The sequence below is a fragment of the Malaclemys terrapin genome, chromosome 24 (assembly GCF_027887155.1).
Source record: "Malaclemys terrapin pileata isolate rMalTer1 chromosome 24, rMalTer1.hap1, whole genome shotgun sequence".
Taxonomy (NCBI): Eukaryota; Metazoa; Chordata; order Testudines; family Emydidae; genus Malaclemys; species Malaclemys terrapin.
Window position 1 is genome coordinate 3,450,651 of NC_071528.1, and position 23,792 is coordinate 3,474,442.

At 47.2% G+C, this 23,792-nt stretch overlaps 1 protein-coding gene across 1 annotated transcript in view; it reads right to left on the bottom strand.

Moving 5' to 3' along the window:
- Positions 1 to 11,660, bottom strand: part of RAB11B (RAB11B, member RAS oncogene family) — a 33,683-nt gene extending 22,023 nt beyond the window's left edge. The window contains exon 1 of the mRNA XM_054013583.1: positions 11,551 to 11,660. Within this exon, the coding sequence (XP_053869558.1) occupies positions 11,551 to 11,590 (40 nt within the window). The 5' untranslated portion in view covers positions 11,591 to 11,660. The remainder of the gene's footprint in view (positions 1 to 11,550) is intronic.
- Between the last annotated feature and the right edge of the window lie 12,132 nt (positions 11,661 to 23,792).

The window sequence follows — 23,792 nt, forward strand, 5'->3', positions numbered from 1 at the left end:
AAGCTTTTAAAATACATTCAGTTCTGATTATTTTTATTTACTAAACCAGAGTAGTCAGACACTGAGGGCTTGGCTACACTTGTGAGTTAGAGCACAATAAAGGAGCCCCAGGCGCACTAGCTCACTCCCCTGCCACACTGGCAAGGCACGTGGAGCGCTCTGACTTCGCGGCTAGAGCGCTCCTGGTTCTCCATCTCGGCAAGTGGAATAACGTTTGATGCGCCCCCGCTGGAGTGCCATGGCGCCAGCATGGATGATCTGTCCTGTTAATGCGCTCGGATCAGCCTCCAGAAGTGTCCCACAATGCCTGTTCTAGCCACTCTGGTTATTACTTTGAATTCTACTGCCCTGCCCTCAGGTGACCAACCATCAGACCCGCCCTTTAAATTCTCTGGGAATTTTGAAAATCCCCTTCCTGTTTGCTCAGCCCGGCGTGGTGTGGAGTGCTCTCAGCAAATCTTTCCAGGTGACCATGCCTCCACACGCCAGGCGATCCCCAGTATGGAGCAATGGCAAGGTGCTGGACCTCAGTGTTTGTGGGGAGGAAGCTGTCCAGTCCCAGTTCTGCTCCAGCCATAGGAATTACGACACCTTCAGGCAGATATCAAGGGATATGATGGAAAGGGGCCATGACTGGGACGCACTGCAGTGCAGGATTAAAGTGAGCTGCGGAATGCCTACCGCAAAGCCCGAGAGGCAAACAACCACTCCGGTGCTGCCCCCGTGACCTGCCATTTCTACAAAGAGCTGAACGCGATACTTGGCGTAACCCCACCTCCACTCTGAGTACCACCATGGACACTTCAGAGCCCAGTTCAACAAGGGAGGAGGTGGAGGAGCAGCAAAGCAGGAGCAAGTGTGCTGAGGCAGAGGAAGGCACCCCAGAATCCCTAGATGTATGCAGCCAGGAGCTGTTCTCAAGCCAGGAGGAAGGTAGCCAGTCGCGGCGGCTGGTGCTTGGGAGAAGGACAAACACCAGAGGAGGTTCCCGGTAAGCGGCTTTTATTTTGGGAAGGAAGTTATTCAGTGGGGGCTCTTGGGGCAAGGAGGATTAGGGCTGCATGCATGTCTAGATAGGGCGTTGATGTGCTCTCACATCGTGGTAATTGGCCTCAGGCATCTCTTCAAAGGTCTCATCCAGAACTTGGGCAATGCGCTTGTGCAGGTTTCTCAGGAGAGCCACTGTGGTCCTTGTCCCAGTAAGGCTAACTTGTCCGCACCACTCTGCCATGAGGGGTGGGGGGACCATTGCTGCACACAGGCAAGCTGCATATGGGCCAGGGCAGAAGCCGCATTGCAGTAGAAGATCCTCCCTTCCTTCCCAGGTCACCCTCAGCAGCGAGGTATCTTCCAGGATGAACTCCTGAGGAAAATGTGGGGACAGTGTTCAGGATAGGGGCCCCCTGCTGCTGTTGGCTCTCCCCATGGCACAGAAACCCAGAGGACAGTATGGCCATGAAACAATCAGTCACGCTTGACCCTGTGCTTACTCACTATTTTGGGGCTCCCGTGGGTTTATGTGCACTCGCTTTGGGATGGGCAAATTATGCTATTGTGTAAACTGTGCTTGCCCTTAAGTATAGGGGAATCATTGCTCTGTCTGGTGTGAACAATGCTGCCTCTTAAGTGTTGCATTTTGCCTTTACAGATGCAACCTTGAGATCTCAGCCGTCAGTGTTATCACCTGCCGAAAGGCTCCAAAGAATCAGAAAGAGGCCCCATAGAAGCAAGGAAGACATGTTGCATGAAGTAATGCAACATTCAAGTAATGCAAATCAAACAGTGTAGGAGTGGCGGGAGAGTGAAAGGAGAATCCACCAGCAGAATGAGGAGGGCCGGCACAAAAGCGCGGTGCTCCAGCAGAAAAGCACGGATCGGCTGATAAGCATAATGGAGCACCAAGCAGACTCTATCCAGGCACTTGTAGCCATGCACTACCACGCCCCCCCCCCCAAGCCCTTGTCCCAAAACTCTTTCCCATGTCTATGTAGAACTCAATACATACAGAACTATCAGGGTTGGAATGGACCTCAGGAGGTCATCTAGTCCAACCCCCTGCTCAAAGCAAGACCAACTAAATCCCCAAATGGCCCCCTCAAGGATTGAACTCACAACCCTGGGTTTAGCAAACCAATGCTCAAACCATGTCACTCCAACCCACTTTACCCAACATCTGGGTTCTTGTCACCACCAGCTGCCTCCAACACCTGTCGCTTCCCCACCCAGCCCTGCAAACTACGACCCTTACCCACTGCACTCAACCCCCATCACCACGCAGTATAGCCATCCTGAAGTGCAGCACTCATTGCACAGCACTCCAGACAGGACACACACAAATCTGTGATTGTACCGTTCCCTACCCCACCCCCTTGCCCTGTTTCCCAAGCAGTTGTGTTTCTTTTCAATAAATGGGATTTTTTGGCTTTGAAAACCTTCTTTATTATTGCATAAAGTAAAAGATACCTTAGAGGACAGTCTCCTAACTCAAGAAGTGTTGCAACCAATCAGAAGAACGTGAATGATAACTGGGAATCATTTAAGAGCACCTTACTAGATGCCCAAAAAGCCACAATTGAGGAAGAAGGCTTTGCTGGTTAAAGGGGAAGCGAAGGCAGCTATTTTAAAAAAAAAAAAGGGGAGGTTGATAGTAATGAATATAAATCAGTAGTTATTCATTTGCATCCCTTAGGAATTGTAGAAAAGGAGTACAAGGGGAAATCTTTGGCCAGCAGAGTTAAGGACAATAAGGAGAAGTTTTTTAAAATATTCTAGGAACAAAAAGATACCAGTGTGACGATCTGGTCCATTACTATTTGTAGACTCATCAGAAATAATGCAGAAAAGGCAGACATTTTCAATATTTCAGTTCTATATTTGGGGAAATACAGATTATACAGACTCATCACATGGTTATTAACAATTTTCATTCCACTGGAGAGTGTTAAACAGCAGCTACTAAAGGTCAGCTTATCAGCAGGTCAAAATAGTCAGCTCTTTTAAAACTCTTGGATGCAAGTTGAGGAGCTTGCTGGACCATTAATGCCGATATTCTGGGGAAGTTCCAGAAGATGGAAGAAAATTAATGTTGTGTGAATTTTTTTAAAAAAGGTAAACAAGATGACCAGGGTAATTATAGGCTGGTCAGCTGACCAATCCCAGGCAATATAATGGAGCAGCTGACATGGGAATTGATTAATAAGTATTAAAGGAGATAACTGATTAATGCAAATCAACAGGGATTTATGGAAAATAATCCTGTCAAACTAACTTGCTATATTAAATGAGATTACAAGTTTGGTTGATCTAAGTATATTATGTGAACACAATTACTTTTACTTCTGTAAGGCATTTGACTTGGTACCACAAGACATTTTGATTGAAAAACTAGAATCACTTAAAATGAATATGGCACGCATTAAATGGATTAAAAACTGGCTAACTGATAGATCTCAAAGTGTACTTGAGAGTGGAGAATCATCATCAAGCGGGTATGTGCCCAGTGGGGACCCACAGGGATCAGTTCTTGGCCCTGCGCTATTTAACAATTGTAGTAATGACCTGGAAGAAAACAAAACCACCACTCAAATCTGCAGATGACAAAATTGGGGGAGTAGTACATAAAGAGGACTAGTCGCTGATTCAGCGTGAACTAAGTTGCTTGGTAAGCTAGGCACAAGAAAACAAAATGCATTTTAACTAGGACTGTCAATTAAATCGCAGTTAACTCGTGATGAACTCAAAATTAATTGTGATTAATTGCCGTTTTAATCGCACTGTTAAACAATAGAATACTAATTGAAATTTATTAAATATTTTGGATGTTTTTCAAAGTGTATATTATTTATTACAAATATTTGCACAGTAAAAATGATAAAACAAAAGAAATAGTATTTTTTAATTCACCTCATACAAGTACCATAGTGCAAACTCTGTCATGAAAGCGCAACTTACAAATGTAGATTTTTGTTACATAACGGCACTCAAAAACAAAACAATGTAAAATGTCAGCGCCTACAAGTCCACTCAGTCCTAGATCTTCTTCAGCCAATCGCTAAGACAAACAAGGTTGTTTACATTTACGTGAGATAATACTGCCTGCTTCTTATTTACAATGTCACCTGAAAGTGAGAACAGGTGTTCACATGGCACTTTTGTAGCTGTCACTGCAAGGTATTTACATGCCAGATATGCTAAACATTCATACGCTCCTTCATGCTTTGACTACCATTCCAGAGGACATGCTTCCATGCTGATGATGCTCATTATTTTTTTTAATGGGTTAATTAAATTTGTGACAGAACTCCTTAGGGGAGAATTGTATGTCTCCTGCTCTGTGTTTTACCCGTATTCTGCCATATATTTCATGCTTTAGCAGACTCAGATGATGACCCAGCATATGTTTGCTTTAAGAACACTTTCACAAAACGCAAAGAAAGTACCAATGTGAGATTTCTAAAGATACTACAGCACTCAAGGTTTAAGAATCTGAAGTGCCTTCCAAAATCTGAGAGGGAAGAGGTGTAGAGCATGCTTTCAAAAGTCTTAAAAGAGCAACACTCTGATGTGGAAACTACAGAACCTGAACCACCAAAAAAGAAAATCAACCTTCTGCTGGTGGCATCTGACTGAGATAATGAAAATGAGTATGTGTCAGTCCACACTGCTTTGCATAGTTATCGAGCAGAACTGTCATCAGCATGGACTCATGTCCCTTTGGTATGGGGGTCAAAGCATGAAGGGACATATGAATCTTTAGTGCATCTGGCATGTAAATATCTTGCGACACTGCAATGCAAATGCCTGTTCTCACTTTTAGGTGACATTATATTCAAGAAGCAGGCAGCATTACCTCTTGCAAATGTAAACACATTTGTTTGTCTGAGCCAGGGGTTGGCAACCTTTCAAAGAAGAGCCTTTTTTTGTTTGTGTCTTTGACCAAAATATTTCGAGAGCTGTATCACACGCAAAGCTCCTAGTAGAGTTAGAATTTATCAACTAATAATAATTGAACATATTCAAGTTATTACTACTCACCAATACTTTTAATGCAACTAGAATCAAGGTGCTTCAGCAAGGACTGTACCAGACTGCCCACAGCCTGGGTACGTGGACGCAGTGTTAAACCATGCTGGGTCCATGCCACTGCATCTTCACGGATATCTTTAGCCAGGGTAGCTAAATTAAAGCTAGCAGAGCTGCAATCATGCTCCTGATTGCAATGTAGGCACACCCCCTGCGTTTGTACAGCACCTAGCACAATGGAGACCTGATCTCAGTTGGGGCCTACTGATGTTCCTGACATACAAACAAGTTTAGACCCATCTCTCCTGCAAATACTTGCATTCAGATTTCGGTTTGTTAAAACACATTTGCTACAGGGCCTGCAAGTAACCTGATAGTCCCTCAAGTGAGGCTCTGAATAAGGCCAGTATCCTGGCAGGGGGTCACAGTAATGCACTCCCTGGAGGCTGAGTGGTCTCTGCCCTTCTGTATCATAGAGTGCCAGGAGCATTGCATACCTGAGACGACACAATAACTATGCCCATGCTGCAGTGCTTATGTGAACCTCACCCTGGCTTTGTAATAGACTCCAAATCCCCTGCATGCCAACCTCCCACCTCTTCTGCTGGGTGCCAGTCTTCCTTAATTACAAAGCAGGGGATTGGGGTGCAGAGGGTGTGTGGGAACCAGCCAATGGGAGCTGAAGGGGTGGTGCCTGCAGGCACAGGCAGTGCACAGAGACCCACTATCCCCCCTCCCACCAAGGGGCACGCAGAGACGTGCCAGTAGCCAGCTGCTTCCTGGAGCGGCGTGGGGCCAGGGCAGATAGGCAGACTACTAAGCCCTGTTGCACTGCCAGCTGGGAGCCACCTGTGGTAAGCACCTCCCAGCCAGAGCCTTCACCTTGCACCCCCTCAAAAAACGGTTGCCCAAGAGGGGGCAGCCAAAAAGCCACATGTGGCTACGGAGCCGCAGGTTGCCGACCCTGGTCTGAGCCATTGGCTGTACAAGAAGGAGGAGTGAGTGGACTTGTAATCTCTGAAGTTTGATATTGTTTTATTTTTGAGTGCATTTTTTTTGGTACATAACTCTACATTTGTACGTTCAATTTTAATGATAAAAAGATTGCACTACAGTACTTGTATTAGGTGAACTGACATACTATTTCTTTTGTTTCTTTTTTTACAGTGCAAATATTTGTAATAAAATATAAATATAAACAAAGTGAGCACAGTACACTTTGTATTCCGATTTGTAACTGAAATCAATATATTTGAAAATGTAGAGAACATCCAAAAATACTTAAATAATAAGAGAATACCATTTATTAACAGCACAATTAATTGTGATTAATTTTTTTTAATCGCTTGACAGCCGTAGTTCTAACATGGTTAAATATCAGCGTTATATATTTCAGGAACAAAGAATGTAGACCATACTTACAGGATGGGGGACTATCTGGGAAGCAGTGATTCTGAGAAAGATTTGGGGTGGGCTTCCAGTGTGATGCTGCGACCAAAACAGCTAATGCAATCCTGGGATGGGAATCCAGAGTAGGAGCAGAGAGGTTATTTTACCTCTGTAGCTGGCACTGATGTGACCACTACTGGAATACTGTGTTCAGTTCTGGTGCACACAATTCAAGGAGGATATTGATAAACTGAAGCAGGTTCAGAGAAGAGCCACAAGAATGAGTAAAGGATTTGAAAACCTGCCTTATAGTGATAAGCTAAATAGATTGAGCTTTTTGAGGTTAACCAATCATTGGCCACGAGACGGTCCATTTTGGTCAATTTCAGAGTCATAGGATTTTTTAAAAAATAGTAAATTTCATGATTTCAGCTATTTAAATCTGAAATTTCACAGTGTGTAATTGTAGGGGTCCTGACCCAAAACGGAGACTTTTTGGGTGTATTTGTATTCGAATCTAAACCAGAGGTGCGCAAACTATGGCCCATGGGACCGTCCTGCCCGGCCCCTGAGCTCCTGGCCAGGGAGGCTACCCCCGGCTCCTCCACTGCTGTCCCGCCTCCCACACAGCCACACCGCTGCACGGGCAGTGCTCTGGGCAGCGGGGCTGCGCACTCATGCAGGGCAGTGCAGTAGCGGGGCTGGCTCTGGCCTGGAGGCGTGGCTCCAGACATGCTGCTCTGAGCGGCATGGTAAGAGGGCCGGGGCGTTGGATATGGGGCAGGGGGTCCTGGGGGGCAGTCAAGGGACAGGGAGGCAGTTGGATGGGGCAGAGGTTCAGGGGGGATTGGATGAGGGCAGGGTCCCAGGGGGTCTGTCAGGAGGCAGGGGTGTGGATAGGGTTGGGGCAGTCAGGGGACAGGGAGTGGGGTGAGGGGGGTTAGAGGGTGGGGTTCTTTTGTGTGAGGGAACACCAAAACAGTGAGCTGGCTGTAACAACAGTTCATCCTCCAGTTTCTCAGCCATTTTCAAATTCTGAACAGTCGGTTTATGCAATAATGTCACATAAAACTTTGCTGTTTTTCCTCTTGGTCACTAGGTGAAGAGAGAAAAGCCCAATTTAAAATTCTCCATCTGATAATGATTTTTCTTAAAGCTGCTGAAAACCATTTTTGCTAACAAAAAGGTTACTGAAGTCAAGATTTTATAAAAGAAGTTCTAGAGCAGTAAATATTTTAACAGTTGAACTGTGATTCTGAAGTTATTTTAAAAAAACAAGGAGTCCTTGTGGCACCTTAGAGACTAACAAATTTATTTGAGCATAAGCTTTTGTGGGCTATAACCCACTTCATCAGATACATGGAATGAAAAATACAATAAGCAGGTATAAATATACAGCACAGGAAAAGATGGGAGTTGTCTTAACAAGTAGGAGGGTCAGTGCTAATGAGGCCAATTCAATCATGGTGGATGTGGCCCATTCCCAACAGTAGACAAGAAGGTGCGAGTATCAGAGGGAAAATTATTTTTTGTAGTGACCCAGCCACACCATCAGGGGCTCGTTCACCTGCACATCTACCAATGTGATATATGTCATCATGTGCCAGCAATGCCCCTCTGCCATGTACATTGGCCAAACCGGACAGTCTCTACGCAAAGGAATAAATGGACACAAATCAGACATTGAGACTTGTAACATTCAAAATCCAGTAGGAGAGCACTTGAATCTCCCTGGACACTCAGACTTAAAAGTGGCCATTCTTCCACAAAAAAACTTCAGAAACAAACAGACTTCAACAAGAAACTGCAGAACTGGAATTAATTTGCAAACTTGACACCATCAAATTAGGCCTGAATAGAGACTGGGAGTGGCTGGGTCACTACAAAAAATAATTTTCCCCTATGTTGATATTCACCCCTTCTTGTCAACTGTTGGGAATGGGCCACATCCACCCTAATTGAATTGGCCTCGTTAGCACGGACCCCATTCTCCCCGCCCCCCCACTTGGTAAGACAACTCCCATTTTAGTTCTGTATTTTTATACCTGCTTACTGTATTTTTCACTCCATGTATCTGATGAAGTGGGTTATAGCCCACGAAAGCTTATGTCCAAATAAATGTGTTAGTCTCTAAGGTGCCACAAGGACTCCTCATTGTTTTTGCTGATACAGACTAACACGGCTACCCCCCTGAAACCTGAAGTTTTTAAGCCTCATTAGGTCTATTAAGAGCCACTCCAATGTGTAAGTTGGGAGGATTATTAGTACATATCTTTTGTTAGCAAAATGTGTCTGTAAAACTAAAATTAGAGTTAAATTGCACCCTAAAGATGCACCAGGAGATAAATACCAGGTCCTTTTCAGAGAAAGTGGTTAGCATATTCTGTCCCCTCAACATAGAGAGTAAAATTCAAAAATCCTTCCAGAAATGCAATCATCTCCTTCCTGCTCAGACCACCATATGTATGGCTGCTGGAACAGAGGTAGAAACAACTCAAAAAGCCAATGAACAGATAAAAATAAGGACAGGTCAGAATACCAGCAAAAAAATTCACTCAGACACCAATAATTTCTTCAGTGCCTGCACAACACCCGATATATGGTTTCACAAGGAAGCGGGGACTAAAGTTGGTCTTACCCACTGTCTTATTACTTTTGGGGGCACAGCCTTAGCGGCAGCCCCATCTCTTTCCAGGTCAGAATCATGAGCCACTACATTATTACTTCTCTGGTATCAATGATCCCAGCGCCAGAAGGGGAACAGCACAACAGATTTTTTATTGCTGGGCCAAGAGATAAATTAATAATAAAAAAATATCTAAGCAACATCAATGCATTTCCAGCACCATATGGCACATGGAAGACATGGTCCCCACCTTAAGGAATTTAGCTCTCAGTCACATAGAGCAGGGTTCCCCCTCAGTAAACAATGTTAGAAAGCACTTTACAATACAAATACAAAAGCAGTCCCTTCCTGAAAATTTAAAGTCTAATTTAAATTCAGATATTTCTAAACAGTGTAGATTTTTTTAAACAAGATCCATGTAATGTTGCATACTTTCATCAACTTAATCAAATTCTTTTTGAGAGGGAAAAGAATAAGACAGCTGTCAAGCTTTAAAGTCTTAGGATACCAAGTCATTTGGAAAGCTGACGGGATTTAGTACCAGGCCTGGCAGTTTAGCATACTTTGGAAGCTAATCAATTGTGCTTTAAGGGAGGCAGGGGAAAAAGAAAAAGTTTTTCCAACTATTTGGCAGCTCTTAAAATGAGTGGGTCATATAGTGCAATACATATTACTTTACATGAAATAAGAAAGAGTAAACTGCTGCGAATGGGAAAAAAAAAACACCTCATTTTTTCCCCTGGTAAGCAAAATGTATATGCATGGACACCAATGAAAAGAACAACTATATAGCAAGTTCCAGCATGGCAAGGCAGGATGTGAATCTACAGCACACTAACTCACTGTGAGGACACTGTTACAGCGTAGAGTGTGTCCTGGAGTACCACTTGGAGTACTGCTATTTGCAACTGTCCTACAATACACATCAACTTCAAATCCTCAGGAAGGTTTTCATCAGAAAAAACACACACATCCCACTCCAGTTCCAAAATCAACTACACACCTAGATGTCATCAACCCACAGCTTGTTCTCCTAGAATATCACACTGTTGCAACTCAACTGGTGGCAGCAACAGTGCAAGTGCTATTGTTGCCAGTGTCATAGATCTGCTGGGGCCAGCAGTCAGTCTACACTAGTGCAACCATCATTGCTACTGCCAGTGAAGTTGTGACAATGAGATATTTGTGTTCACAGACACACCCCCTTAAAACTCCACAGCATCCACCACCAACATATTTTGGATGAGAGCACAAAGTCATTTCAGTCTCTAGAGAGAAACTGCCAATACTAAAAACTTCTGCAGAGGTTCAACAACCAGCTTCAGATAATTTTATTAAGTTAACGTAATAATTTCATGTTGGAATTAAATATATACTGAGCAAGCCCAGTTTAAAGCTGTCTAGTGGTTAGAAAGTTGCAGCACTATTGGGATAGCAATAAAGGAATTTCTGCTTATTACAGCGACTCTAGAGTTAAAGGGGATAAGAGTTTTCTACTCTAACCCCTATTTTCATTTAGCAATATTTGAGCAACATTTGAGCTGAAGTTTCTTGCGCTGGGTCTCAACCCAAAGGTAGTTTTTTGGAAAATTTAAATTGATGCTAACCTGTTGTTTCTAAGGTTATGTCTACACTGACAATTGAACGACAAAACTTTTGTCTTTCAGAGGTGTTAACGTCTCCCATCCCAGGAAAGACAAGCACCAGTGTGAACAGCGTGTTGTTGGCAGGTGCGCTCGTTGGGGGTGGAAGCTTTTGGTCTTCAGGAGAGCCAACAAACAGAGGCTACACTGCCCGACTTTTAGTGGCACGGATGTCGCTGAAAGCTGTGTAGTGTAGACATAGCCTTAGGTAGCCAAGCATTAAACACACATTTTAAAGTGCTTAAACACAGAGACACAGCCAGAGTCCAAGAACAGAAAAAACTGTGGTCACACCTTTTTCTCTACTTCCAAGCGCTTAGTTAGGAACATATTCTGCACTAAATTAAAAATACTGGGTTTCCAAGGTGCTTGAAAAGACATACGGGAGCGACACAGGTGCTCTGTGCATCAAGCCAAAGCCGCCACCAGCCCCCCGACTTTGGCGGAACAAAGAGGACACGCTCGGGCCACCCCCCGTCACCCCCTCCCGCAGAGGGAAGGGGGAGAGCGGCCGGAGGGATGTACCGGCGACGAACGCCGAGCGCTGCCTGCGGCAGATCCCACATACCGCCCCGCACCCGCCGCAGGCTGCCCCGCCTGGTGGGCGCCGTCCCTTGGCCCGCGAGACGCGGCCCCTCGAGCGCCGCAGGCCCCGCTGCCCGCCCCCCTCCGAACATGCCCAGCGGCCCGCGCCTCCTCCGGGCCCAGCCGCCCCGACCCGCTCCGCCCGCTGCCTGGCGGCCATCGCGGCCCACGGGCCAAGGCAGCGCCGCGAGACGGGGGGCGGACGAGGGGCCGCTCCCGTGGCCTGGGGCCCGCGCGGGGCGGGGGGGGAGGCCGGCGCGGGGCAGCGCGCCCCGCCCGCGGTACCTTTGAAGAGATAGTCGTACTCGTCGTCCCGGGTGCCCATGGCGATGGCGGCGGGGCCGATCCTCTGGCTGCCAGGCACCGACGCGGTGCGGTGGGGGTGGGAAGAACCGCTCCCGCGGCCGCCTATCAGCGGCCGCCAGGAACGCCGGAGGGCGGGCACATCGCGATCTCCGCAGACAGCACCCAATGGGAGAATGCGTCAAGATGGCTGACAGGCGGCCGAACCAATCAGTTGAGGACAGTGTGGGCGGGGCGGGGCCTAGCTGAGCAGGGCAGGAGCGCTGTGAGGGGCGGGGGCCCTGCTGCAGCCCCCCCACCCCGAGCAGGCCGCTGCCCCAGCGCCTGCCGCGACCCGTGACACGGCCTGTGGCCACTGCCCCGAACGATGAATTTGTAATTGCATTACGTCATGTGATGACCCCGCCCCGGCAGGAGCGCTCTGCCCAGCCCGCCCCGAGGGCACCCGGCCGGCTTCAGGGCTGCCTGGTCCCTACCCTGGGCAGTCCTGAGAAGAGACGTGGCCCCAACCTGCGCCCTGGCCAGGCCCCAGAGGGCACCCAGCTGGTATCAGTTCTGCCCAAGCCCCACCCTGGGCAGGCCCTGTTGGCTCCCAGTTCCAAGGATAGAGCACCCACAGGGAAAAAATAGCGGGTGCTCAGCACCCACCAGCAGCCACTGATCAGCTCCTCCTCCCCCCGCCGTGCCTCCCACACACCGGTGTTCAGCAGTGTGCAGGAGGTGCTGGGGGGGAGGCACAGAGCAAGGGCAGGGCATGATTAGTGGAGGGGGTGGGAAGAGGTGGGGGGAGCTTGGGGGCAGGGGGGAGTGGGGCCTGGGGCGGAGCGGGGGTCAAGCATCTCCCGGCAACTTAGAAAGATGGCGCCTCAGGCATGAGCATGGGTTCGCTGACTCATGGGGCTCCCTTTTCAGGTTCAGTGACTAAGCCCAATAAAAGAACTTCAGAGTTCCCTTATGGCTCAGGGAGTTCCAGGGACAGATCCCCTACAAAGAGCTAATCCAAAAGGAGATCTCCTCCCCCAAACCACTCTTCCACTGAGATTTTGTGGCCCAGTGTGGTTCCCACCAAAGCTCCCTTGGCACCAAAGTGGCACACTGAGGAATCATCACAATTGTCACTGATGAAGCTGCCTTCAGTCAGGGGCTCTTTCTTCTTGATGTCACATTTGGCACCACCAAAAGCTTCTGTGGTATTGCAACATCAGGCACAGCAACCCCAGCAGTTTGGGATGACATTGCTACTTGAAGAGACCACAGCACCGTGTAGACTGTCTACTCTACAGCACCAAATGGCATCAGAGAGATTTACAGCACTGGCAGATATGCTTATATTGCAGGAGCCTGAATCACCTCTATTGTCTACATCAGTTTCCCTGCTGGTGCCAAAACATTCAGCAACAGTGGCACTGACTACCTCAGTGATTCTACTTACCACTCCAAGATTGACAACACCACTTATGGAGCTGACAAACTCTTCCTCGATGGCCTGAGATGACAGTCACAACTCGGAGAGGTTGCAGCACATGTACTTCCCTAGAGCTTCAGTCTCTTACAGATGGTCTAGAGACTTTTCTGGAGACAGGCACTGGGATACCCATCAATCAGGTCATGGAATGTGGATCCCAATACCATGGCCACTGGTCCATAACTCTCAATGCCAATGTGGCTGTACTGGGGACCTTGGTCTGACCCTGTGTACCTAGGACACTTCCATCCACAGTCTTGGCTATCCTGGCTCCTCTGGAACTTTCACCAGATCAGCCTTCGCTTGTTCCTGAGGAGGTACCAGAAGAGGTTGCACCCATTGCTGCTGCTATTATCCTCATTCTCTCCTGACAAGGCCATTGTCCTTCCAGCACTCCCCAACTTCAAGGGGATGACTTCAAGGGGTTCAGGACCTACTTAGGAGAATCACAACAGCTTACAGATCCCCATAGAAGAGATCCAGGAGGCCAATCCACAAATTAATGGACATTCTACATGGACCCAGCAAACACCACCCACAGCAGCACTAACTTCCTGCAAGGTGGACAAAAAGTACCAAGTCCTCCCTAATGGAGCTGAATTCTTCTATATGCACCTTGTGCCATCTTTACTGGTCATGACTTCTGCACACAAGAAGTCACAGCAAAACCAAGCCACACCAAAAGACTGCGTACCAATATGAATTGATTTATTTGACCATAAGTCGTATTCCTCAGCAAGACTATAATTTTGGGTGCAAACTATCATGCTCTAATGGCCAGATATGACTTCCAAGTCTTCAAAAAGTTGGCAGCCTTTACAGACAGCCACCCAGAGACCAGAGAAGAGCTCTTCTCTTTAATCAACAAAGGCCAATTCATGGCAAAGTCCAGTCTCCAGACTTCGCTGGATGCTGCAGACAGTGCCTCCTGATCAATGGTCATAGTGATGGTCATGAGGACACCTCATGGTTGAAAGGCTCTGGCTTCCCTTGGGAAATACAGTCCACCATTGAGGACATACCATTCAAAGGTTCAGAGTTCTTTAGTGCAAGAAGAGATGAGGCTCTTCACACCTTGAAGAAGAGCAACTCTGTGATCTCTGTCTACACTCTGGCCCCTAAAATGGAGCATTTTAGACAGCAGTCTCATGCTCCACCACCCTTCTTCCATTAGAGGTCCACGGAGCCTCTAAAAAGGACATATTCATTGACACAAGCAGCCACACTCAGCAACCCACCCGTCACTACCAGCATTACAGAAGCATTAATTTTGGTGGGACTGTTGAGAGATATGAGCCCACCTCTTCAGATCTAGAACCGATCCTATCTTTTGGGAATCACCTAACCCTCTTCAGGGACTGGTGGTCCTCTGTCACCACAGACCACACACCAGGGGTTTATGGACAGGAGCTACACCACCTGATTTCTCACTGCGCCTATGTAAGAGCAGGATTTTATAATTGTACTATGAGAATTAATGTATAATTTGATTTTATCCTGTCAGCCACCCTTTTTGAATAGCAAAAAGGAATGACAGACCAGAACAATCCTTATGACTGATTATGGTCACCCTTTTGTTTTAGGATAAGTTATAATGTCTACTATGGTTTCCTATATGTATTACAAATTAGGCACTCTAGTTAACGGTACTTTTTTTTGTTTTAAGGTTTAGAAAGTAAGAGACAGGATCTTGTATTGTGTCTATGTTAAGGAGATTAGAGGAACGTTAAAGGCCTGGGTCCCAATGTAAATTGTTTTAATTATAAGATTTAGGATGGCTTAATTTACAATGCCTTTTCTTGCTCAACATAACAGCTGCTGTATACCTTTAACTGTAAAAGTCTGTGTGAACAAGGAATGTGTGCATCAGGAAAAGATAAGATGTGAAGGCCATTGTTATAGCCAAATGGTCAAGAAAAAAGGAGTGAAGAGACTTAACGACACCTTCAATGCGCATCCATAATAAAGAAAGGGCAGATTAATGACCCTGAGGTGAAGGCTGGCACCTCTAAGGACAATTGATTAAATCTAAACCAGGACAGGATGACCCTCTTGGAGATGTATTGAAATGTTTACACCAATTAAAAAGTAACCGGTCAGAAACTGACGCAGCAAAATCCATAAACTTCAACAGAGAAAAAAAACAATAAGAACAGGGTGCTTTGCCATGGGGTTCAGGTTCGTCTTGACACACTCCAGGAGCATCGGATCGTGACCGACAGAGCCCGGCTCCCCTCTGTGACCAATCTGGCTGGCCACTAGATTAATCCAAACTCTGGACTGGTAACTATAAATATCAACTGGCAGGACTCTGTGGGTGTATGTATGTGTGTGTGCATGTGTATGACTAAAAAGCGTATGCTAAATGCTGTATTCTCAATAAATGCAGCGTTTTTGCCTTCTCCTCTATAAAAAATCCCATGTGCTTCGTATAGCATAACTCCTACCTCCAAAGCCCCTTACCCGTCCTTTTCCAGGGACTCTTCTCACAAGGATCTTTTATAACAGGAGGTCCTCTCACTCCTCTCTTTTGGAGCCATAGAAAAGGTCCCACCTCAATACTGGGGGAAATGGTTCTACAGCAAATCCCAAATAAGAAAGGAGGATGGTACCCCATCTTGGACTTAAGAAAGCTGAATTCATTCATATACAAGTTGAAGTTCAGAATGGTTACCCTCACTGTGACACCGCACCCCATATTCTTCATAGTGATATTATTATGATATAATTATGGCATAATTATGATAAATTTTGTACAAGATGGGGCATGTAAGATGTCATCCAAAAAGTTATGATTTGCTGAATATGATTATCTTATTTGTATGCATGTATCATTTTTGTATCTAAAGTTATGAATATTAACTATGTATTTGCATTTAAAATGTGCTTACTCTGGGTGACACTCACAACTAACCTTTCAGGTACAACAATGAAGAGGTCAAACAGTGCTGTTGGCCCATCAGCAAAGATAATGGATCCTGGAAGAACTTAACCTTCCTGTAAACGTTCCAGACAGCCTGTAACTAATGGCTGCTATGACTCGGCAAGGTATGCAAGGGCATGTGACCAGGCCACATGACTCTGAACTCTACTTCGGGATATCTGTATTTTTCCACACACTGGTCTGGGAACTGGTTTTGGAACAAAGGGTTCCTGCCATATGTTAAAGCTATATAAGGCGGGGAGTGACATCATCTGTTGTTCTTCATTCCCCACACAAGAAAACTCCTGGAAACACCTGAGGAACAAAGATCGAACTGGGGGAAGTGCCGGACCCAGGCTAAAGGGATTTCTAGCCTGTGTATGAAAACCTGGGGATCCCAAGCTGCAAAGCAAATGCAGCTTGTCTCTTAAGAATCTGCAAGCCTGCTTGTACCATCTCTCAGGGTGAGAAACTGCTAATTCATATTTAAATTATCTAGTATGTTAAGCTTAGTTTGCATTTTTGTTTATTTTCTGGGTAATCTTTGATCTGTTTGCTATCCCTTATAATCACCTGAAATCTATCTTTTGTAGTTAATAAAGTTGTTTTATGTTTTAATTTAAACCCAGTGTGCCTTTAAGTAAAGTGTCTGGGGGGAAATCTCAGTTTGGTTTAACACAGACTTGTTGCATTTCCACTCCACATTGAGGGGGAGGCAAACTAGAAAATAAATTCATACTGGTTGGGGTTTGGACCAGGGCTCTGGGGTCCTTGTCTGGGAAGCTGGTGATTATTTTGGCTGTAGCCTTTCTATTGTTGGTTTATGCAGTGGCTGGTCAGAGAGCCTGCATGTAACTGCAGCTGGGTGTGTCCCTACATGTGTGAATGCTGGAGGAAGTGTAGGACCCGGAGTGAGTCTGCAGCTTGTCACAGCAGCACAGTGTGAGAGGGAACCCAGGTTAGTGTGTCAGAGGGCTCAGTGGTACCCCAGTTCCAGGTGGCACCCTGGGGGGAACCCATCACACTCACCTCCATAATTCCTACTCTGCATCCAGGGGGATTGGTTCACATCTCTCGATATTCAGGAGGTGTACTTCCACATAGCAATAATACTATCACACAGGAAGAACATGAGATTCACGATAGGACACATATACTACCAATATCAAGTATTACCCTTTGGTCTATTGAACACACCAAGAGAATTTACCATGGTGCTAGCAGTCATGGCAGCACATTTAAGAAGGAGGAATATTTTGGTGTATCCTTACCTGGATGGTTGGCTGATACAGGAACGATCTCCTCGACACATCTCAGAAGCCAATAGTTACACGCTTAACTTGTTCCAGAACCTGCATCTGAAAGTCAATGTTCAAAAGCCCATCTGAATCCAATCCAGAGAATCAAATTCATCGGAGCAATTTTAGATTCAAATAAGTCCATGGTTTGACTTCCTCATTTTTGTGTAGCTCCCCTTTTTTAAGTTAAATGCCACTGTAGTGGGTTTCTTTGGTATTTTGCCCCCTACAGAGATGTTAAATTTAATTACATTATAGTTGCTATTACTGAGTGGTTAAGCTATATTCACTTCTTGGACCAGATCCTGTGTGCCACTTAGGACTAAATCAAGAATTCCTAGTTCCAGGACTAACTGCTCCAAGAAACAGCCATTAATTGTGTCTAGAAATTTAATCTCTACATCCCATCTTGAGATGACTTGTACCAGGTCAACATGGGGATAGTTGAAATCCCATTATTATTTGGTTTTCTGTTTTTGTAACCTCTTTAATCTCCCTGAGCATTTCACAATTGCTGGTCATCATCCTGGTCAGGTGATTGGCAGTATATTCCTACTGCTATATTCTTATTATTCAAGTATCCAGACACCACAGTGAGAACTTGCTTCACTCTTTTCAGACACATGGCTTCGTGTACCTTCAAGATGTCTCATGGCAGACTATGACTCTAATGCATGCAAGTCTGGCTAAGATTGGTGTACACCCATCAAATATCATCTTGATGTGGCCCTCTGTATGCCTCCACTAGCTTTGTCAACATTGAAATGGTGGAAGGACCCTACAAAGCCTGCAGAGGAGTTCCCTTTACACCTTCTCCCCTCCCATTCAAAATTAAGATGAAAGATGCCTCACTTTTGGGATGGAGAGCACACATAGATGGTCTGCAGGTGCAGGGCCTGTGGATGCCTTGAGAAGCACAAATCCACTTTAGCCTCTTAGACTTCAGAGCAGTCCACAAAACCTGTGGGTCAGACAGTCCATATAATGACAGACAATATAACGACCATATTTTACATCAACAAGTGGGCAGTCAAAATCCTCCCCTTTCTGTCAAGAAGCAGTCAGGCTGTGTATCTGGTGCATCATGCACCAGATCTCACACTCAGCGGTACTCTTACCTGGTCTGCAAAACAGCATAGCAGACCATGTGAGCAGACACTTCTCTTCAAACCACAAGTGGGAAATCAAAGACTCCATCCTCTAGAACATCTTTTTGGACTGAGGTTATTCTTGAGTGGACCTGTTTGCAACACAAAACAACAAGGTCTTCTGTTCCAGGGGGGCGTGAGCCCAGGTGCCCTGTCTGATGCCTTCCTAATCTTGTAGACAGGGGAGTCTACTGTACATCTATCCACTGGTCCCATTGCTTCCCAGAGAGCTCTGCAAAATCAGACAGGACTCATTCTGATAGCTTCAGTGAGGCTGAAGAAGTTTTGGTTCCAAAACATGTTTTCTCGTGGGAGGGAGGCAACCTAGTGACAGAGGATGTGGAAAAAGCTAATGTACTCAATGCTTTTTTTGCCACTGTCTTCACAAACAAGGTCAGCTCCCAGACTGCTGCACTGGGCAGCACAGTATGGGGAGGAGGTGACCAGCCCTCTGTGGAGAAAGAAGTGGTTTGGGACTATTTAGAAAAACTGGATGAGCTCAAGTCCATGGGGCCGGATGCGCTGCATCTGAGGGTGCTAAAGGAGTTGGCGGATGTGATTGCAGAGCCATTGACCATTATCTTTGAAAACTCATGGCGATCGGGGGAGGTTCCGGATGACTGGAAAAAGGCTAATGTAGTCCCCGTCTTTAAAAAAGGGAAGAAGGAGGATCTGGGGAACTACAGGCCAGTCGGCCTCACCTCAGTCCCTGGAAAAATCATGGAGCAGGTCCTCAAGGAACCAATTCTGAAGCATTTAGAGGAGAGGAAAGTGATCAGGAACAGTCAGCATGGATTCACCAAGGGCAAGTCATGCCTGACTAACCTAATTGCCTTCTATGAGGAGATATCTGGGTCTGTGGATGAGGGGAAAGCAGTGGATATGTTATTCCTTGACTTTAGCAAAGCTTTTGATACGATCTCCCACAGTATTCTTGCCAGCAAGTTAAAGAAGTATGGGCTAGGGGTTACAGTACACGAGAAGTTGGATATGAGTCAACGGTGTGCCCTTGTTGCCAAGAAGGCTAACGGCATTTTGGGCTGTATAAGTAGGGGCATTGCCAGCAGATCGAGGGACGTGATCATTCCCCTCTATTTGACATTCGTGAGGCCTCATCTGGAGTACTGTGTCCAGTTTTGGGCCCCACACTACAAGTCCAGCAGTGGGCAACAAAAATTATTAGGGGGCTGGAACACATGACTTATGAGGAGAGGCTGAGAGAACTGGGATTGTTTAGTCTGCAGAAGAGAAGAATGAGGGGGGATTTGATAGCTGCTTTCAACTACCTGAAAGGGGGTTCCAAAGAGGATGGATCTAGACTGTTCTCAGTGGTACCAGATGACAGAACAAGGAGTAATGGTCTCAAGTTGCAGTGGGGGAGGTTTAGGTTGGATATTAGGAAAAACTTTTTCACTAGGAGGGTGGTGAAGCACTGGAATGGGTTACCTAGGGAGGTGGTGGAATCTCCTTCCCTAGAGGTTTTTATGGTCAGGCTTGACAAAGCCCTGGCTGGGATGATTTAGTTGGGAATTGGTTCTGCTTTGAGCAGGGGGTTGGACTAGATGACCTCCTGAGGTCCCTTCCAACCCTGATATTCTATGATTCTATGATTATCTTCTACAGTTTCCTACCCCTCACATTTTCCCGCTCTTCTAACCCCTATTCCCTTGACACTTGTGCCAGTGGCAGCATACAGCAGTCTACAGCATGGTAGTGTGATAGGGTGTTCACCCCACAATAGCCTAGGAAAGGTTAATGAGGCTGAGAAGGGGCCAATTAAATGGATAGGCCACACCTGAGGGGAATTAGGTGGCCTAAATAACCTCAGCTGAGAAGGAACAGGCATTTCTGGTATAAAGCCAGGAAGTTGGCAGCAGAAAAGGCTGCAGTGAGGGAGCCTGCATTCACTCTTGGGATGTTATAGGGGGAAGGAAAGAAATCCAGGAGGGAGAGTAGAAACCCCCAGGGAATCCAGGCCCTAGGGAAGGGTTTATCCAGAAGTGTGGCGGAGCAAATGCCTGAGAGAGACAGAGTGGGAAAAGGCTCAGCGAAATGGCATCAAGGTGGGACACTGCAGACCTTGGCTGTTGATTAGAAGGTCCCTGAGCTGGAACCTGGAGAAGAGACAGGCCCAGATTTCCATACCAGCCACTGGGGAAGTGACACAGTCTGGGCAGTGAGGAAGAAGACTCCCCTTTTGGATGGAGAGACTTTGATAACCCCCAGAAGGGGAAAGCACACAGTGTCCTGGCCAGAGGGCCAAGCCACGAAGAGAGAGCACCCTGAGTCACAGCGAGTGAGCAAGAGAGAGAGATGGCAGGGCACATGAATGAGTGACAGAAGGGGGCATCGGATCTGGTAGGATCTAATCCCCAGAGCAGCCAGGAGGTGCCCTAGCAGTGAGTGAACTCTGTGACAGGCAGTACCAGTCTATTGTCCATGCTTTGACTGGGAAAATTAAGCAGCCAGGGATTGGTGGCCCCTTATGAGAGTAGAGGGTGTGGTACAGTTACAGGATGGTGCAGAAGAGGTCGGGTATCTGTAGAGGAAGAGTCGTCTGAGGATGACTCATGGCAGGGAGTTCTTTTCTGGAAGAGATGATGCTAACATAATGCAGGCATTCCTGTGCAGAAAGATGGGCATGAAGGTCATGGGAGGGAAGACCAGGACATGGAGGAGAAAGATAATAGGAGGGACTCAGCATTAACAATACAGACATACTCCAGGGATTGCAGCAGAGAGTCCTGTGGCACCTTATAGACTAACAGATGTATTGGAGCATGAGCTTTCGTCGGTATTCACCCTCCGACGAAGTGGGTATTCACCCACGAAAGGTCATGCTCCAATACATCTGTTAGTCTATAAGGTGCCACAGGACTCTTTGTTGCTTTTACAGATCCAGACTAACACTGATACTCTGATACTTGACTCCAGGGACTGTCTTCTTTTCAGAGAACACATGCTGCCTTTTTCCAGAATAATATTTTCCCAATGACTCCTTGACTTCAGTAATTGATAAGCTGGGGGGCCTAGGCAGAGAGCATGGGAACACAAGCCTCAATATTTGGGGATTGGCAGACAGCATAGAACACAGCCCACTAATGGTGCCACTCAGCATGTCACCATCTGATCAAGGAGGAGTGGTGCTGAGGGAAGCGGACGTATGGCTTTTGCCTCCCTCTTACACCTCAACAAGGCTCTCTCCCCTCCAGTGAGTTAACCTCCTTCAGGAATCCCTTCTCCTTCCTGCAAAGATCTCCTCAGATGTGGTCAGAGGAGCAGTCTCACAGGAGTGCCAGGAAGGAGAGCAGCCATCGCTGCTTCACAGAGATATGCGGGGGTGGCTCCTTGCATGAATGCTTTTCTGTCAAGATGGACACTACTCTGCTCTTGGCAAAACCAATAAGTGATGCACTCTGTCCAGCTCTGTACATGACATGATTAGCACCAATGTGGTGCATAAAGGAAATGGACCAGATACTCAGCTACAGCTGAGGAGCAGACAATGCAACTCTGAAGCGGGGGATACAAAGGGGGTTGTGAGCTAGGGTGGTTCCTTGGTGTAAGTTAGAGCTGTGTGAAGGTTACTTTGATTTGGCCAGCTGCCAGCGTCTCCAAGGAGATCATATGGCAACCAGGGATCCACAAAGTGTAGAGGCATCCTGGCCACACACCCTTTGCTCTGGCCACATGCTCTCAGGGCCAGAGGCAGATTAAGGTTTTGTGGGGCCCTGGGCCAGAGCAAGTGGGGGGTCCCCTCCCCACCTGTTCCACCTGTGGCCCTGCCCCAGTTCCACCCCTTCTGCCTGCGACCCTGCCCACAGCCCGACCCCTTTCTGCCCTTTCCTCAGGGGTGTCGCCCCTGTTCCACCCAGGGTCCCCCCTCATTTGGCTCCCCCCACTGCAGCCCTGCAACCCTTTTTGCTCCTTTCTGCCCCCCCCCTCCCCGCAGCCACCAAGACAGGAGAAGCTCTGTACCCAGGCCACAGCCCCAGGGCCGTAGCGGGGCATGAGAGCTCCTCCAGTCCCAGGGCCACAGCAGGGGTCCAGCTGCTGGGGCTTCCCCACCATCCCCCGTGCTTCTGTGGGGGACCAGGGTTGGGGTGCTGGGGCTTCTCCTGCCTTGCTCCCCCAGTGCTTCTGCTGGGGATGGGTGGGGAATGTTGGAGGGGGGCTTCCCCCATCCCACGGCTTCTGCTGGAGACAGGGTTGGGGCGTGAGGGCTTCCCACGACTTGCCTACCCGGCATTGCTGCCACGGAGGGCTTCCCCTGCCCCACCCGCCCGGTGGCCAGCGTTCCAGGCTTCTGTTGCCTGGCGGAAGATTTTTTTCCAGAACCCTGCAGTTGGCCAGGGCTCCTGGGCTCAGGCCGCATTGGCCCAGTGGCTTATCCGCCACTGCTCAGGGCTACACTCAAGTGGTTTTCCTGTGGCTGACTGTGCTGACTTTGGGGACACATTGCACCACTGGTGTAGTGTAAAACAGCCACAGCACAGCGCAGGATCTGGGCTGCTCTATGGCTCAGGGAGTTCTGGATTCACAGGTAGCTCACAATTTTATTGTGGGGATGTAGGGTCTGCAGCTGTGTGTGTTCTTTGTCCTGCAAGCTGATTCTTAACCATTGCCAATGCAGGGTGGAAGGAAACAAAGGAGAAGAGACTGGGGGGATTTGCTGTGGGTGAAGGACAGGTATTGAGAGAATGCCACCTTCCAAGAACAACTCTAATGGGGACTCAAAAGTCCTAAAGTCAGGCTTGCTAGCCAGGAATATCACCACCTGCCTGTTAATCTTCTCACTGAGGGACCTCCGTACAACTTCTGTGTCAGCACTAGCCCCGGGGAAGGGCTATTGCGTGAAGGAAGCGACAGTTCCGTAAATAACAAATGACTGTTTGGTGTGAAGGTGAAGCTAATGGGAGGAAGTGTCTGGCACCTCCATCCCAGGGACTCAGACGCTGCAACATGAGGAGGCGTTTTGCTAAGGGGAGATGTAAAAGGAGTCAGCTGTATTGAGATACAAGTAGGGTACCATTTAAGAGGGAAATAAGGAAACACAATGACAAATTCACCCGTCTGCTGTACATCTGCCTCCCCTCCCCAAGGACCAAGCAAACATAGCCCCTAACAGCACTCTTCCCTCTCAGATCCCATCTAAACTGGGAGAAGAAACCTCCTTCCCTCAAACAAGATTTTTGAGGCTAGATCTAGCAGAGTTTAGTTCCTGTCATAGTTTCAGGGTAACTGCACCTGTATTTCGCTCTCCATGGAGCCTCAAGGGCACCCACTTAAGGTTTCTGGCCCTCAGCTGTTACTTCTCTTGGGCGGAGACCTGTGTCTCTCTCTCCCTTCTGATGAGGGTTTTAAGGCTGCACAGCTTCCTGCCTTACACT